The following is a 17929-nucleotide window of genomic DNA, read 5'->3' as shown; positions in this document are numbered from 1 at the left end:
GGGCACAGACTCCTGTCCTAGCCCTCAGTGCGTGGAGGCTGCCACGTGGGAGTGGGGGTCAGGGAGTGTCCCCATTCATCCCCTGCTCTGGGTGCCGGGCCACGGCTGCTCTGAGCTCTGGCTGGGCCTCAGGAGAACAAGGACAGCGGGGCCTCTCCGGAGGACGGGTTATTTCTCATGGGCGTCTTTTCCTATGGCTGCAGTGTCACCGGTATTGGACTGTGGCTACTGCCTCATCGGGGGAATGAAGATAACCAGGTTCCTGTGCAAAAACGTGGGCTTCAGCGTCGGCAAGTTCTGCATCATGCCTAAAAAGAGCTGGCCGCCGCTGAGCTTCAGGGTAAGTGACCGCAGACTGCTACCCGGAGCGAGAACGAATCCGGCAAAGGAAACCCCCCACCGCCACCCCGTGGGGACTTGCCGGAGTGCACCCGTGATGGGAAACACACGGGAAAAAGAACGGCGTACCCTCTCTCCCGGCTGCCGTGATCCACATGCGGATCCAGACGTACGGAGTCCGGTGCTGACACCCGTGTCAGCTGGGCGGGTGGTCTCACCTCCCTCACCCTCCCAGGCCTGGCTCACGTGTCGCTGCATTTATTCCTTCAGGCGGTCACCACTGTAGCCAATGTTTGTTTGTTTTTTTTAATTTTTTTTTTTTTGTTAACATTTATTTATTTTTGAGACAGAGAGAGACAGAGCATGAACAGGGGAGAGGCAGAGAGAGAGGGGGACACAGAATCTGAAACAGGCTCCGGGCTCCGAGCTGTCAGCACAGAGCCCGACACGGGGCTCGAACTCACGGACCGCGAGATCATGACCTGAGCCGAAGTCGGACGCTTAACCGACTGAGCCACCCAGGCGCCCCGCCAATGGTTTAAGAGATACAGGGTCACAAGGTGGCAGCTCTTGGACTGAATTCTGTGTGCATATTTATTTGGCACTGTGCTTAAAAACATTTTTTGAGACGACCTTGAGAAGCCGGGAGAGTTCACGAAAAGTCTGCATTTCCAGTCTCTGAAAAACGGGCACCGGGCAGCGCTGGGCCAGGCCTCACCGCGGCCCCACTGGCTGGAGCCCGGCACTGCACCGTGGACCGCATGTGCACACGGTTGTTTTTCTTGTGGGCGGGATATTTCTTGGTAACTGTGTCTCTGGAAAACAAGCGATAGATTCCGAGGACACACGTTTCGCTCACTTCTGCTACCTGCCGGGGTCCCGTAGGTGTGGGGTCGTGTCCCCGGCCTGCTGAGACGGCTCCCTTTGTCGGCATTCGAGCTGCAGCCTTGCCAGCGAGGTGGGGGCTCCCCTCGGCTCTGGCTGCAGCTTCGAGCCCCGGGGGCAGATTGGGGATGGAGGCAGACACGCAAGCTGGCACCAGCCACACCGGGCACTGTGGTGGGGAAGGGACTGTGCTGGGGGAGCCCATCTCCTGGATGAGGCCTTCTCTCACACTGTTGCTGCACGTGTGAAGCACTTGTCAGTGGTGTTCCTTCCTCCTCCTACCGGTGGTCAGCCCTTCACAGGGGTTCTGGGAGCCTTCGGAAGCGCGCCTGGTGCCCAGGGAAGGTGGAGCGAGTGCTCGCTGAATGGACGGGCCTCAGTTTCTTCACCGCCTGTGTACCGGATGGTCCTTAATATCCTTCAGATTGCAAAATGGATGTTTAGAGAAGCGTGTAATCTTAACTGCTGGATTTTACAATCTCTTCCGCACTCTTGTGTAATTTCCCACTTTTCTTTAAGGCTGTCGCAACCTTGGGCTTCGTTGAGCAACCTCCCTTTGGAATCCTGCCTTCCATGTTTGAGCTGGCTCCGGGGCAGGCCGTATATGTGGAGGTAGGTAATTGACATGATGTGTATTTTCTCCTTGTTACGACTGGCCGTGACTGTTTCCTCAACTGCTTGCATGATTTCATTTTGCCTCTGTGTTTTCATGACCTGAATATCCACCCCCATTCCAGGGTGGTTTCTGTGTAGGAGCATAGTCTCACATTCTGTGGGGGTGAGGCGATTTGCTTGCCTTATGATCCCTCTGACAAAGCAAGTGGAGACAGCCCCAGCATTTCCATCATGATCCCCGGGTGCTGCCTGTCCACACCGTTAGCAGGGGGGTCCCTTCCACCTCAGCTGCCTCCAGGATCGTCCTTTGGTTCTTCAATCTCTCTTGGATACCAGCCCCCACCCCTGCCAGATCTGGTGCCTGGGGACTGACAGTGGCTTTGTCCTCTTTTTTCTTTAATTCTTGGTTATACAGTCTGCAAGGCTTGGCTTCCTTAGGCCTTATTCTGAACGTCCGCTTAAAGCTCCCGGAGTCGGATCTGCGGGCTGTGGGCTTATCCTTTCCCAACCAGCTTCTTTCAGAGGTCCCTTGGGCTCATCACACCTACTCACTGGTCCCCAGCACGGTCTGTGGGAAACGGTGACGTCTCCCTGCCCCTCTCGTTCCACACCTTCGCCCTCCCTGACTCCCTGGCCCAGGAATCCGACCGTGCCACAAGCGTACGTGGCCTTCCTTGCTAGTCCACTGGAGGAGGCACCGACACTCAAGAGTGAAGGCTGTCTGGTTTCTGGTGAGGAGGAGTTGGACCACGCCATGGCATCAGACAGTGAGAGCCAAGAGCCATGGGGTTTTCAAACGTAGCTGCCTATCGCAGCCTCCTGAGAACCTTGTAGACACATTGCTCTCTTGGCCCCGTCCTGAGGTTTCGAGTTAATGGGTCTGGGGTTTGCCTGAGGCATAGGATTTTTTTTTTTAAGTTTATTTATTTGAAAGAGGGAAAGAGAGCACACCTGGGAGGAGCAGAGAGAGAGAAAGGGAGAGAGAGGATCCTAAGCAGGCTCCGTGCTGTCAGCGCAGAGCCCGATGTGGAGCTTGATCCCATAAACTGTGAGAGCGTGACCAGAGCTGAAATCGAAAGTTGGAACCTTAACCACCTGAGCCACCCCGGCACCCCAAGGCATAGGATTTTTAAAGCTCTGCGGTGTGCAGAAAGTCTGAGGACCACTGCTGTAAGTTGCTTTTTCATGGTGAAAAGGAGGGCTTCCCTGTATCAGCTGCTTTCCAGTTTCAAGTGCCTGATGGGATCTTTTGGAGCCCTGGAGTGATGCTGTCATGCTCATGTCTGTGCAGATCTGATCCCCAGTAAGAACCTGGCTCTTGGAGTTGGGATGAGGCCAATTCAGGGCATCATAGGGCTTTATCAGTCTTCGCCTGCTGCTGGGGGATGGCTTGGGTCCTCTTGCCTGGTCCAGACCGTGTCAGTACCTCGCGGTGTGGCTTTAAGAAATTGGGGTCAGTCACCCCCGGCCCAGGCCAGGACATCTCCCTCACGCCACCATCCTCTGATCCCCAGGGAAAGGCAGAGGGGAGCAGCAGGACCCTGTGGGGAGCAGTGAGGAGTCAAGAGGAGGTTTTTCCCCTTGGCGTTCCTTGTGTATTTTCTTTTTTGATTGTTTGGGGTTTTGTTTTAAAACGTACTCATATTTCCAAGTAAGAAACAAATTCACGTGACTAAAATCCAGAGATGGGAATAAACGGTCAAATGTCCTTTTCCACTGCAGCTTTTCAGCCACCCAGATATCCACAACCTCACCGGGTCCTCTGAACGCCCTTTCAGAGATACCCCATGTGTGTTTTCCTTTGTTCCCACTTTTCCTTCCCACACATCGCTGCCCACTCACCGTTCTGCTATACCTTTGTTTTCTAAATGTGTATTTATTTTGAGAGAGAGAACGTGCACACAAGGAGGGGAGGGGCAGAGAGAGAAGGAGAGAGAGAATCCCAAGCAGGCTCCGTGCCATCAGCACAGAGCTTGACATGGGGCTCGAGCTCACGAACCATGAGATCGCAAGCTGAGCCAAAACCAAGAATCAGTTGCTTAACCCACTGAGCCACCCAGGTGTCCCAGTTCTGCTAGATCTTTTTTTTTTAAATATTTTTTTAACATTTATTTATTTTTGAGAGACAGAGACAGAGCACAAGTGAGGGAGGAGCAGAGATAGAAGGAGACACAGAATCGGAAGCAGGCTCCAGGGTCCGAGCTGTCAGCACAGAGCCCGACGCAGGCTCAAACTCATGAACCGTGAGATCGTGACCTGAGCCAAAGTCGGACGCTTAACCGACTGAGCCACCCAGGCACCCCAGTTCTGCTAGATCTTAAGGAGCAGTCTCGTATTTTTCACAGCTGCATAGTATTCCACTGTGTGAACGAACCATGATTCAGGTCAGCCGTCCCCCACTGATGGACATGAAGGTTTTTTCTGATCTCTGGCCATTTTGGTGACTGCATACATCACTCTGTCCAACTATGAGTCTCCCAGCAGGTTACAGTCCTTGAAGTGGTTTTGCTGTCTCGGGGGTCTCTGCTGGTCTGAATCGTGATACACATTGCCAAAATCGCCACCATGCGGAGATATGAGGGTGCCTATTTTCTCACACTCTTGCCAACAATGTGTTGTCAAACTCAAAAGAGAAACTGTTTTAAAAAAAAAGGAAAAACTATTATCATGGACTGTTAAAGCATATACAAAAACGGAAAGGATAGTTTAATGATCACTGTGTCCTCAGTACCCAACGTCAACGTTTATCAACTCTTGGCCAACCATATGGCATCTACACCCTTCCATCTCTTCCAGCCAACCCCCCCTTTCCGTCCAGATGATTTTGGAGAAAATGAAGATATCTTCTTGTTGCATTTACGATTCCTAACTTTCTGCTCTTTACCAGTATGAAGAGTGAAAATGTTTTCTGCGTGGTTTTCCTTTCCATTTCTTTTATCATGAATGAGGTTAAACGTGTTGTCATTTGTTTGCATCTCAGTCTCTGTGAACCTTTTCTTCATGCCTTTCAACTTGCTTCCTGCCTTAGTCTGGGGTGGAGCCTTGGCAGAACGCCCTGGCTTTTGGGAGAAGGGGGAGCAGCAGAGAGGGAAACGAGGGGCGGAGAATAAGGGGAGGGGTGCGTGTCTGAGAGGGGGAAGCTCCTGAACAACAGCCCTTCTCTCCCCAGGTCTCGTTCCTCCCGACAAGCCTGGAAAAGGCAGAGCAGACCTTCATCATTGTGTGCGACAACTGCCAGATAAAGGAGCTGGTGACCGTAGGTGGGCTTGTGTGTGTGCCCAGGCCACCTCAGGTTCTGGGGCATCCTGCTGAAATTTCCCCAAGATGCCCGCCTGCCTGCCTGCCTACCTACGTACCTACTTATCTTCCTCCCTCCCTCCCTCCCTCCCTCCCCCCCTCCCTCCCTCCCTCCCTTCCTCCCATCCTTCCTTCCTTCCTTCCTTCCTTCCTTCCTTCCTTCCTTCCTTCCTTCCTTCCTTCCTTCCTGTTTGACCCAGCAAGCATTTAACTGAGTACCCGCTATGTACCAGGTTATCAAAATCACCTCCTTTTGGTCTGGGAAGATGTGGGGACAGGATCTGTGTGCTGAAGGCCCCTGTTACCCTCTTATGTCCACCTCCTGGGGTCACGATCAAGGCCAGTTGCATGTGGATGGTAGCGTAGATCCCGTGACAGCCTTTGGCCACAGAGTCCTGATTTCAGCCCTTTTTATCACCTTACTGTGTCAGGAATTGGGCAGCTGGTTGCTTTGGATCTGATCTATATTTCTGGCGGAGAAAGCCAGCCGGAGCCCGGAGAGCTTACAGACTTAACGGCCCAGCACTTCATACGCTTTGAGCCGGAGAACGTTCAGTCCACAGCTAGAAAACAGCTCATTATTAGAAACGCTACGTGAGTGACCGCTGGGCAGTACCCTTCAACACGCACCCTTTCTCCTTCCCTGCCTGGCCCGGAGCTCCCAGTGGGCCAGGAGGGTCCAGATTTTCCCTGTCCATCATGGTAGCCACAGGTGACCATTTAAGTTGAAATCAATTAAAATTAAACTAAAACTCACTTTTTCGGTGGCCCCAGTCACATGTTGAGTACTAGCCACGTGTCGCTAGCCACACTGGACAGAGCAGATACGTACGTTTTCCCTCACTGCAGGAAGTTCTAGTGGGCAGTGTTCTAGATTATCCTGGACTACCCTTAGCCCCAGAACGGTTTTACAGAGAGGTCTTGCCATGCCCATGAGGGGAAGCCATCCACGTCCCAGGATCAGATTGTGGCCGGTGGGTTCAGTTCTCACTGCCAGCCAGGCTTCCCGGGTGACCCCGGGCCTTACCATCTGCTGTCCCTCCCCATCAGCAGCGTGCCAGAGTCCCGCCTCCCCACCCCCATGCAGTTGTCCCTGCTCTGTTGGCAGCCAGTGCCGGACAGAGCCGCCCTGGGAGGCCACAGCTGGAGAGGTGGAGGGCAGTGGAGGGGGGCGTTCATCATGGGGCAAACCTTTGGAACTCTCACATGGTAGGAGACACTGCAGAAAAATTTCCTAGGGTCTGTAGCCTGATAGTTAGAGCCTGGTTCCCTGTGTTCCCCATTTTCCTGAGTTTCCTGAGCAGTGGCTCTAACCCCCAACTGCTATGGTGGGGAGGGGGCAGCTCTCTTAGGAGGTCTCTGGCAGACTCTCTGACCCACGCGCTCCCCAGGCTCCTCCACGGGACGAGCCTCAGGGCTGACCTGGCCACTTCCTGTTCCTGGGTCCTTTCCTGCTCGCTCCTAGAGCAGGGCCGGGCCAGGCACGGGGTGGGGAGCCGGGTCCCGGCAGGGGTGGGATACAGCCTTGGATCCCCTGCCCCCACAGGCATGTGGAGCTGGCCTTCCACTGGCAGATCATGAAGCCGAACCTGCAGCCCCTAATGCCTGGAGAGAACTACAGCATGGACAGCCTCAAGTACCACCCTGACAGGGAGACGGCCTTCTCCGTCCTGCCCGAGAGAGGGGTCCTCAGCCCCCACACGGACCACGAGTTCATCCTGAGCTTCTCTCCTCGTGAGGTTAAAATGATGCCATCGTGGTAGCCACGCATGCCTGGGTCGGGGTACTTCCACCACCCCCTCGCCCATGTTCTTCGGTGACACTGAGGCCACAACAGAGCCTGACGAGATCCCGGCACCGTCTGAGGCCGGCCCGTAGCTAAGAGTGGGGCTGGGGGACGAAGCAGCCTCTCTGGCCGGGTCCTGAGCGTGCACGCGCCCGGTCTGCCGCGAGACCCTGGGCTCATTTCCTCGGCTCTGGTGTCTTCCGTGTTTCCGCTAAGTCGACAACAGAGCCACCCCTGGGCAGCCCCCGGCACCCCCCGGCGTGTGAGGTGCAGGTGCAGAGCACAAGGTTCACACGGGGGGCTCCAGTGCGAGGCCCTGTGTGTGACTCGAGAGGGGAGTGAGAGCTGGGTGTGAAGGGGGTGCCCTGGGACCCTCTGCCTCTCAGCTCCGCACCCCGGCCTCACTGTTCTGGGAGGGTGTGGTGCCGCCCACGGTTGAGGGCTCTGCCGGTGGGCAACGTCAGGGTCTGGAGGGCCTTTCCTTCCCGTCCGCTCGGGCGCAGCCGAGGGAGGAACACCAGTCTGGAGTCTGCGGTGGCCCCCGAGTCCTGGCTCCCGTCCTGGCAGGCCCACGCCTCTTCCCCTAGGGTAGGGGGGAGGTAGCAGGGAAGCAGCACTGTGTTTTCCAGAAGGCCTTTGTGGCAGCTAGGCCAGGGGGAGAAGGAATTCCTGCCATGGCTCCCGGCTTCTCCGGGGCCACCTGAACGGAGGGCAGTTTGTTTTCAGGGCGCTGTGTTTGTCTTGCAGCTGAGGGATTTTCACAGTGTGCTCCAGATGGTGCTAGAAGAAGTCCCAGAGCCCACGAGGTGAGCGGGGGCTGGGCCCTGCGCGAGGGCTGGGCAGCGGGGCCTGCCTTCTCCTTGGGGGTCCTGGGGAAGGCAACGGGAAGGGGTGAAGGAGCCCCCCGCTCCCCGGCAGGCTTTGACACGGGGGAGCGCTTTGCCTTGTCCTGGCACCTAGGCCTGGAGGGGCTCAGCCGCGGGGGACAGCTCGCCGGGCTCCACTCAGTGGGCCCTGGGCGGCGGTGACTAACGAGGCGAGGCTGTGCCCCGTGGGGGCACCTCTACCAGCTCTGCCCCGGGCAGACGGTCAGGGTGGGCCTCCAGTCAGCCTCGTGGAGAGACCCCGGGCTGGGTGCCCATGCCGCTGCGGTGCGGTCCCTGGAGACAGCGGCAAGGGGCCCCGTCCCAGTACTGTGAGGGAGTTCATCACTGGTTGGCTGGGCCTCTGATCTGAGGGCGCTTAGGAGCTGTGGGGGGGCGGGGGGGAGTGCTTCCTCTTCACAAGACCCCAGGCAAGGGACAGAGGGGAGGGGCACGGAGGGCCATGCTCCTGGGCTGCGTCGGCTCTGAGCTCCCGGCGGGTCTGTGTTCAGCTTGGAATTGGAAACCCTGAAGGATTGCTCATGCTCTGCGGATGACGTCATTGTCCTGGAAATCGAGGTGAAAGGCTCGGTAGAACCTTTCCAGGTCCTCTTAGAACCGTATGCCCTCATCATCCCCGGGGAGAACTACATCGGTATAAATGTGAAGAAAGACTTTAAGGTAGGCTGTGGTCCCTCCCGAGCCTGGGCTGAACTTGGCATGAGTATGGGGGGGGGGGGGGGCGGGGTACGGCTGGAGGGGCAGATGGCAGCTTACTGATTGTAACCCGATGCCGGACTGGGCATGTCCGTCATCATACCAGCTCCCCAGCATCCTCTGAATGATAGGGCTGCAGAAGCCTTCCTGCGCTCCTGGGTCTCTGGCAGGACACGATGCCCACGGACCCTGCCGCGTGGCGTTGATGGCCAAGGATTAGCGGGGAGGGAGGATGTTGGGAGGACCCGTTGTGAGCCCGGAGCCCCGCAGTCCTTCGGTGGGTACAGATGTGTGCAGGGGCAGTGCCCGGGGAGCCTGGACTGGGGCATGTCTTGCAGATGTGGAACAACAGCAAGTCCCCCATCAGATACCTGTGGGGGAAGGTCAGTGACTGCCACATCATTGAAGTGGAACCCTGCGCAGGGACCATAGGTACCGGGGGCACCTCCTGGGGCTGGCTGGGGAAGGAGACCTGAGAGGAAGAGGGGCCTGTGCAGGCATTCGGGGGTCCCGGGATCAGCTCCGGCCGCAGCCCGGCACATGCGGTGGACGAGAAGTCAGCAAAGGCCAGACATCTGGGCCCAGCCGCAGCCGGAAACTGCCCCGCCCCCTTTCTCCAGCTCACTTTGCCCTCTCTCCCAGAGCCCAGCGAGGTGGAGGATTTTGAGTTGAGCTTTACCGGGGGTGTCCCCGGCCCAACAAGCCAGGACCTGCCGTGTGAAATCCAAAACTCACCCTCACCGGTGGTGTTACACATTGAGGCGGCCTTTAAGGTGCTGTTTGGGGGGCTGGGCAGCTGGGTGGGCCAGAAGGGTGGCAGGGGTAGAGCACAGAGCCCCCACTCCCAGGCGGCCCGGTGACAGGCCCCCTCTGGATGTCTCAGGGGCCGGCCCTTGTCATCAAAGCCTCAGCCCTTCAGTTTGGTTTGCTACGCCTGGGGCAGAAAGCCACCGACACCATCCAGATCCAGAACATCAGCCAGCTCCCAGCCACGTGGTGCATGAAGGAGAGCCTGGTGTGCCTCCAAGGAAGGCAGGAGAGTGTAAGTCAGGCACCTCTGGCTAAATGGACCCCCCCCAAACACACACACACACACACACACAAGCCTATTGACCCGTGGGGTAGGGACAGTGAAACCTGTCCTGGTGCATTTGGAGTGTTGAGGCTGGAAAGGAAGAGCCTGCCTGGTGACTCCCTCCTGGCAGTGTCCCCAGTTCTCCCCATCTGTGAGGCACTTGGGGTCCCCTCTACAGCAGAACTTAATCCTGAACTGGATTTTCCTGTTCCTTTCTCTACCATCCGATGTGGAAATAAGACAGGGGTTTCTCCTTCTGTCAAAACAAGCTGGGGGCCTCTGGGTGGCTCAGTCAGTTAAGCATCAGACTCTTGGTTTCAGCTCAGGTCATGATCTAACTGTTCATGGGTTCAAGCCCTGCATCGGGCTGTGCACTGACAGAACGGAGACTGCTTGGGATTCTCTCTCTTCCTCTCTCTCTGCCCCTCCCCTGCTGGCTCGCTCTCTCTCAAAATAAATAAACATTTTTAAAAAGCAGCCTGAGTTAGGAAGAAAATGGGCAGCTGAGTTGGGCGGGAAGCTCCCGGGCCTCTAGGAAGGGGAAGGTGGGAGGGGCTCGCCTCAAAAGTTCAAAACCTCCCGGGGACTGTGCTTGCAGTTTGAGTACCACCACCAGGGGGCACTTGGGCATGAACTTGGGGCCCAAACTAAAGGGCTCCGAGAAAGAACACAGGATTCATTTCCACTCAAAGCCCTTCCCTTTTTCTTATAAAAACGGAAAATACTAAAAGTGATTAAGTATTAACATCATCGCCTTTAATTTGAAGTCCCGGGGCGCCTGGGTGGCTCAGTCAGTTGGGCGTCCAACTTCGGCTCAGGTCACGATCTCGCGGTCTGTGAGTTCGAGCCCTGCATCAGGCTCTGGGCTGATGGCTCAGAGCCTGGAGCCTGCTTCTGATTCTGTGTCTCTCTCTCTCTCTCTGCCCCTCCCCCGTTCATGCTCTGTCTTTCTCTGTCTCAAAAATAAATAAACGTTAAAAAAATTTTAAAAAAATAAAAAATAATTTGAAGTCCCAAGCAAAGAGCCCCACGTGGGACTCAAACTCACAAACCCTGAGATCACGACCTGAGCCGAAACCAAGAGTCGGATGCTTAACCGGCGGAGCCACCCAGGCGCCCCTATCGTCGGACCTTTAAATCAATGTGAGATCCAGAGCAAGTGGCACAAAACTTCAGTCGCTCCCTAGCTGCCAGGGATTCGCTGTAAATCACGGCGGGTCGCCCCCACTCTTCACACAGGTGGCAGCCGTGGCTCCTTAGAAGCTGTCTTGGCTCCTTGTGGTCCGTGTGTGAGGCTCTGACTAGGTCTGTGTGGTGAAAGCACCCTCCCTCTGACTGCTTCCTGCCGAGATCCCCTCTTGCTTGTCCCCTTCCGGGTCAGAACACTGCCCCCCACCCCCTCCTCCATATTCAGAAGCTGAGGAAAGACGGCCACACATCCATCTTACCTGCCAGCAGGTATTCCCTTTCTCGGGGACTTTTCCTTTCCACTTGACCGGCCTTGTCCTTTGAGGCAACAGCCTCATGTCTCCAGCGGGGCACCGAAACTTAGCAGTTAGGAAACTTTGCATCAAATCACCAACACCACTGCCAAGAACCACTGCGTGCAAGCGCCCCGTTACATAGGCTTGGAGTTTAGGGCTTTCCCTCCAGGCTCACACCCATAAAGGGTAACCGCTCTGGCCACCTTGTTAGGCACCCCCTGCCCCATCCCGCCTCTCCCCACATCCTAGTCCCCTGTCCTAGGCACTCTGGGACTTCCCAGAGCATGCTTAGAAACTTACAGACCACAGCCAACGTCCTTACTGGATAGAGACAGAGAGGGACAGCAGCTTCTCCAGGGTCACACAGCTAGCGGGTGGTGGAATCATCGGATCCCAGTTCTCTGCTTCCCAGTCTGGGTTTTTCTCCCACTGTGAAGAATGACAACACTTTGTAATTGAAGTAGCCATCGGTTTCGTCATGTATCAGGATTTATGTCCCAATGGAGGCGGGCACGAATCCTGTCTCAACAGTTCTCTGTACTCTATTCTTTCGAGCTCTCGAAAATAATGTTGGATTTGGGGTTTGTTGGATGTGCTCAGGTCAGGGGCACAGAAACCCAGTCCTGGCCTACAGCATGCCCCCAGGACTCCCGGGGAGATGCCTGTGAGGAACAAAGACCAAGGGAAGCAAAAGGTCTCTTCTTTACTGGCGGAGCTTGGGCCCCATACTTGAGCCCACAAACTACTTTTACTGAGAGTTAGGCCAGCCCTTCCCTCCCACCAGTGCCGGGGAGGTGAGCCGTCAGAAGCTAGAGAGCACAGAGCCCAAGACAAGCGCCCTGGACCCGACCTGGCCAGCATGGCAGCTGGGTGGGAGGTGGGGGTAGGCCAAGGCGGGCCCCCACCGGGTGGGCAGGCTGCCCTGCAGGCAAGTGCCTGGCACTCACTGTCTCCGCCTCCTGGGATGAAGGGACCAAAGGGGGAAACACCCTCCTGGGTGTGACCTTTGCAGGTTCAGTGCCGCCCTCACGAGGCAGGGCGGCCATGGTGGGGCGGGGGGGGGGGGGGGGGCCCTCAGTCAGACCGGTGCTCCTTATCTCGGTGGGGACAGGAAAGCCACCAGTTCTGCAATTCCAACTGTCCTCACTCCTCGTCCTTCTCGACTGACCTCCACATCAGGTGTCTCCCTTCAACATTGAGCCCTCGGGCGGCCAGATCCCTGCTCTGGGGGAGTGCAGGGTGACCATCACCTTGGAGGCCAAGCAGTGCCAGCGCCTGCAGACCGTCCTGGAGCTGGAGGTGGTAAACGGAGCCTGGAGGTAAGAGGGCGTGCGGGGTGGGGGGCGGGGGGCTGCTACAACACACCCTGCGTCTACTCACAGCATGTTTATGTTGCGCGGCACTAAGTATTTACAGGCATTTCCGAATTGAAAGGTGCTGAAACGTGTTTGTTCTATGAAATTTGGAAATTACAGGAAAGAAAATCCATTCCCCGGGGATAAGTCACTGGTGATATTATAGGGTGTATCCTTCCAGTTTGGGTGCTAAAGGAGCGTCAGTTAGTGCAATCACTTTCAGCAGCACTTTGCGTTGCCCAGTCAAGGGAACTATGTGCATTCCCTGTGACCCAGCATCAGCCCCTGGAGATGTGCTCCTAGAGGGACACACACCCACACACTGGGAGTCGAGTGCTCACGTGGGATGCTCACAGCCAGCCTGTTCACAGTAGCGAAAACCTGGAAGCCATGAACGTGTGTCAACAGGAGAAGGGACACCAAAAATCATGACATATTTAAATGAGCAATTACCGCTGTATTCTGGGAAGCACACGCTAGAGATTTCAGAGGTCGTTGGTGCTATTGCCTTTCTTTCTTCCTCCCTCCCTCCCTCCCTTCCTGCCTGCCTTTTTCTCTTTCTTGTGGAAACTTTCTTACATACATAAAAATAGGACCGTATTATGAGCCCCCATGTACCCATCACCTTCAGTAACGAGCAAATCACCACTAATACCGTTTCATTCGAGCAAATCACCACTAATAACCGTTTCATTCGTATCCTTCCTCCACTTGTCCCCATCCCTTCCCAAATGATTTTGAAGCATAATATTCATTTTCTTAAGCTGGCTGGCGATATTTTGCTTTTTAAGCTGGTTGAGGGGGATGTACAGGTGTTCTTTTTTATTCTTTAAACTGCATATCTATTTAAACTGTAGATGTGTGTAATAGTCATTTCTGCATGTATTTAGTACTTCGTTATGGAACACTTACGTGCTCGTTTTAAACCGTTGGGGTTTTGTTTGGTTTTGTTTTTGCGCCTACTGTGTACGAGACTGCCCACTACCCTGCCCTCTCACAGTGGCAGATATTATCTGAGAATTTATACTGTGACATCTGATGGGGGGCTTGGGGGGGGGGTACCACCCGTGTCTCGTTTGTGTTTTTACACGATTACTAGCCCGGGTTTCAGTGGCAGTGTTCCTCACTGGTCCTGTGTGGCATCTCGTGGGCCTTAAATACGAAAGACAAGTCTTTCTCCTCTGGGAGAATGCCTTTATTTACGTCTCCCTGCTTCCTTTCCTATCTCTGTCGTTCTTAAAGGACGTGTGAATCAGAACGTTTACACTGGCAGGCGGTGGAAACACCGATGTAACCGGCTTGGGAAACTGTTGGCTCCCTCCTGCCCTGCTGCGTCCACAGGCTCCAGCCTTTTCCTCGGTCTGCCCTTCCTGCTTCTGTCTCAGTCTCTCGCCCCCCTCCCCTCACCCCTGCCTTCAGATCCGCGGCCCTCTGGGTTGGCCTTGCTCTCGCCGATCGATCGGCCCCGGGGAGGGGAGCCGCGTGCTCCGGAGGTAGACTCGGATTGGTCCTCTCTGGGTCACGTGCCTCCCCCCTCCCCCCACCCAGGCCTGCCGGAGGGGGGAGGGGCTGCCTCCCGAAGAAGCTGCTGGGAAAGTCGGCCAGACGACGAAGACGGCGGCCGCCGCAGGGGCTGTACGGCGGGACCAGTCGAACCATTTCCCTCCTACCCGCCGTCGCGCAGCGTTTGTGCTCCTTGTTCAGGGACATGACCTGGGCCTTGCACGCCACTAATTTGGCCTTTGGCGGATGCCCTTCTTTTGGCCGTCGGATTTTTAAATGTCAAGCTTTTTGTTCTTGGGTTGTTCCTTTTGTAGAGTAATCTGTTATAGTCTTAGGGATGCAACCGCATCTCAGATTCCCCCCCCCTCCCCCCAGGAAACGAGTTTTTATTTCCTCGCATTTTGGTTGGGGTCCCGTCTTCACTGTTAGGGTTTCCTTGTACATCACGTAATCCTTGGCTGCCCACCCCCGGTTTTGAGCGGGAGGAGAAGCAGATTTGCACGAGGAGCCGGTGGTGGAAGTTCCCGAGGAAGCGGGTGTGGGTGCGGAGAGCACCCCTCTTCCAGGGAGCCGAGGGGACGGGAGCACCTTCAGCCCCCAGCTACCCGAATCCAGGAGGAAGGACCTTTGGGGAAAGCAGCCAAGACCAACGGGCCAAGGAAGCCCACGGGCCAGGGCCAGCTCGGCAGATCGCCGCACGCCTTCATTTGTAAATAGGAACGAAGGACTTGGATCTGGAGGGGTGTTTTCCCACGGTGGCAGTCGAGAGCCCAGCGCTACTGCAGGATCTGTGTCTCTTGAGGCCACGCCCACATTCTTCACGGACTAGGGGAGTCACCGCTTGGCCGTGTCGCCGGGTGGTGTGCGGGAGCTCAGGTGTTGGGGCCCTGAACTGGCCACGTTCATCTCGGGCAGCCTTTGGTTAACTCCTCTGCCCTTTCCCCGCGGCCCACTCCTGCCCCATGAGGCCCCTCGTTCTGTTAGGGAAGCTCTGCAGGGCCTTTGCCTCCGGGATTTGTTCGAGAGAGAGATTACAAGCAGGGAAGGGGGAGAGAGAGAGAGAGAGAGAGAGAGAGAGAGAGGGAGGGAGAATCTCAAGAAGGCTCCAAATTGCCAGTGCAGAACCCGACACGGGGCTCCAACTCATGAACAGTGACATCAGGACCTGAGCCAAAATCAAGAGCCAGATGCTTACCTGCCTGAGCCCCCCTGGCGCCCCACTTCTTTATTCTTTATGGTGCTTGATAAAATGTAATGATACAGGTGTAACGGTGGCTGATCCTGACCCACTCTCCATCCTTCTCCACCCTGCTGTCCTATTTATCCACATCCTCAGGATCTCTCTTAATGGTAGTCATCCCGGTGTGTGCGAAGCGATATTTCATTGAGGATTTGGTTTATATTTTCGTGGTGGCAGATGATGTTTTGCATCTTTCGTGTGCTTATTGGCCATTTGTAGGTCTTCTTTGGAGACCTGTCGATTGAGATCTTTGCCCACTTTGAAAAATAGGGTTGTCTTTTTACCATGGAGTTGTAAGCATTCTTTATATCTTCTAGATACAAGTCTCTTACTAGGTATATGATTTTCAAATATCTTCTCCCATTCTGAGGATTGTCTTCACTTTCTTGATGGTTTACTGCAAAGCATAAAATCTTTTAATTTTGATGAAGTCCACTTTATTTTTCTTTTTTGTGGCTTGTGCTTTTGAGGTTCCATCTAAAAATAACCATTGCCTCATCTAATGTGCACAGCAGCCTTCTTCCAAGAGCTTTGTAGTTTTAGCTCATGGGGTTAGATGTCTGATCCGTTTTGAGTTAATTGTTGTGTATGGTGTGAGAAAGGGATCTGTCTTAGTTCTTAATAATCACTTGTTTCAGCACTGTTTATTAAGAACACTGTGCTTTACCCATTGACTTGTCTTGGCACCCTTATCAAAATAAATCAACTGCACACGTGAAAGTTTATTTATGGGCTGTCTGTTCTGTTGATCTATAGAATTATTCTTGTTCCAGCACCACAGTTACTTAATTACTGTGACTTTGTAGTAAGTTTTGGAATCAGGAAGTATGAATTCTCCAACTTTGTTTTTCTGTGTCAAGGTCACTTTGGCTATTCTGGGTCCTTAGCATTTCCATATGAGTTCTAGGGTCGGTTTATCAATGATTGCAAATAGCCAGCTGGGATTTTAATTGGGACTGTATGGGACCTGTAGATCGCTTTGGAGAGTATATTCACTTTAACCATATTAAGTCTTCCTATCTGTGAACGTGAAATGTCTTTTCATTTATCTAGGTCCTTCTGGCATTTCTTTTGGTGATGTTTGTCATTACATTTGGTAAGTTTGTCATTACCAAACATTTGGTAATGTTTATCATCTTGGTAATGTTTGTCATTTGTATAAATCTTGTACTTCTTCTTTAAAGTTATTCCTAGGTATCTTTTTTGATGCTTTTGGAAATGAACTGGCTTTCCTAATTTCATTTTATGAATATTCATTGCTAGTATACAGAAATACAAATATTTTTGCATACTGATCTTGTACCCTACAACCTTGCTGAATTCACTATTACTTCTAATAGTTCTCTAAATAGAAGATAGTGTGTCATCAATATATAGAGATAATTATACTTCGTCTTGTCCAATCTGGATGCTTTTTATTTCTTTTTCCTGCCTAATGCACCTAATACACCAGTACAATATTGAATAAAAGTGGCAAAAGTAGACATCCTTGTCTTGTTAACCTATCTTAAAAAGAAAGCGTTCAGTCTTTCACCATTAAGTATGATGTCAGCTATTGGCTTTTTGTAGATGTCTTTTATCGGGTTAAGGAAGTTCCTTTCTATTCCTAGTTTGCTGATTGTGTTTTTATCATGAAAGAATGTTAGTTTCATTGAATGTTTTTTCTGTATCTATTGAAATGATCATGTCATTTTTTTGTCCTTTCGTTGTGTGTGTTAACAGGGTGTTTTATGTTGACCTTTGGATGTTAAAACCATCCTTGCATTCTTGTAAAAATCCCATTTGGTCACAGTGTATGATTCTTTTTATCCGTTGTTGGATATGGGTTGCTGATATTTTCTTGAGGATATTTGTATCTGTAGCCATAAGAGATATTGGTCTGTAGGTTTTTTTGTGATGTCTTTTTCTGGTTTTGCTACTAGAGTAATACATCTTAGAAATGGGTTTGGAAGTGTTCACTCCTCTTCTATGTTATTGAAGAGTTTGTGACAGATTGGTGTGAATTTTTTAAATGTTTGGTAGAATTAACCAGTGAAGACGTGTGGAGGTGGGCTTTTCTCTGTGAGAACTTTAAAAATTACTTAATCTTTTGTGATGGGTTTGTTCAAGTTTTGTATTTCTTCTTGACTCCATTTTGGTAGTTTGTGTTGTTCTAGGAATTTGTCCATTTCATCTAAATTACATAATTTGTTCACATACAGTTGTTAATTGTGTTTCCTTGTAATCCTTTTTTATTTATGCATGGTCAGTAGTAATGTCCTCTTTTTCATTCCCAATTTCTGTCATTCGAGTCTTCTCTCTTTTTCTCTTGGTCAGTCTAGCTAGAGCTTTGTTAATGTTGATGTTTTCAAAGAACCAGCTTTTGGTTTAGTTGATTTCCTCTCTTTTTCTATTTTCTGTTCAACATACCTGCTTTCTAATCTTTATTTCTCTCCTTATGCTTGCTTTGTGTTTAGTTTGTTGTTCTTTTATCTAGTTTCTAGTTCCTTAAGGTAAAAGCTTGGGTTTTTGATTTGAGATCTTTTATTTTTTTTTTAATATTGGCATTTACAGATATAAATTTCTCTCTAAGCACAGCTTTAGCTACATCACATAAACTTTGATAGGTTATGTTCTCATTTTCATTGATACAAAGTGTTTTCTAATTTCTCTTATGATTTTTACTTGATCCATTGCTGATTTAGGAATGTGTTGTTTAATTTACACAAATTTTTGTTCCTCAGATTTCTTTCTATTGTTGATTTTTCATTTGATTCTCTTGTTTTTGAAG

The 17929-nt window shown here is 52.6% G+C and overlaps 1 protein-coding gene across 2 annotated transcripts in view; it reads left to right on the top strand.

Annotated features, from left to right (window-relative positions):
- DLEC1 (DLEC1 cilia and flagella associated protein) overlaps positions 1-17929 on the top strand; it is a 90832-nt gene that overhangs the window by 54429 nt on the left and 18474 nt on the right. For both annotated transcript variants that reach the window (XM_042998779.1, XM_042998778.1), the window contains exons 9-19: positions 204-340; positions 1744-1836; positions 5009-5099; positions 5568-5730; positions 6683-6875; positions 7670-7728; positions 8298-8466; positions 8841-8934; positions 9145-9275; positions 9386-9544; positions 12241-12380. In XM_042998779.1, coding sequence (XP_042854713.1) covers positions 204-340; positions 1744-1836; positions 5009-5099; positions 5568-5730; positions 6683-6875; positions 7670-7728; positions 8298-8466; positions 8841-8934; positions 9145-9275; positions 9386-9544; positions 12241-12380 — 1429 coding nt within the window. The remainder of the gene's footprint in view (positions 1-203; positions 341-1743; positions 1837-5008; positions 5100-5567; positions 5731-6682; positions 6876-7669; positions 7729-8297; positions 8467-8840; positions 8935-9144; positions 9276-9385; positions 9545-12240; positions 12381-17929) is intronic.

The sequence above is a fragment of the Panthera tigris genome, chromosome C2 (assembly GCF_018350195.1).
Source record: "Panthera tigris isolate Pti1 chromosome C2, P.tigris_Pti1_mat1.1, whole genome shotgun sequence".
NCBI lineage: Eukaryota > Metazoa > Chordata > Mammalia > Carnivora > Felidae > Panthera > Panthera tigris.
This window is presented reverse-complemented; position numbering and strand designations above follow the sequence as displayed.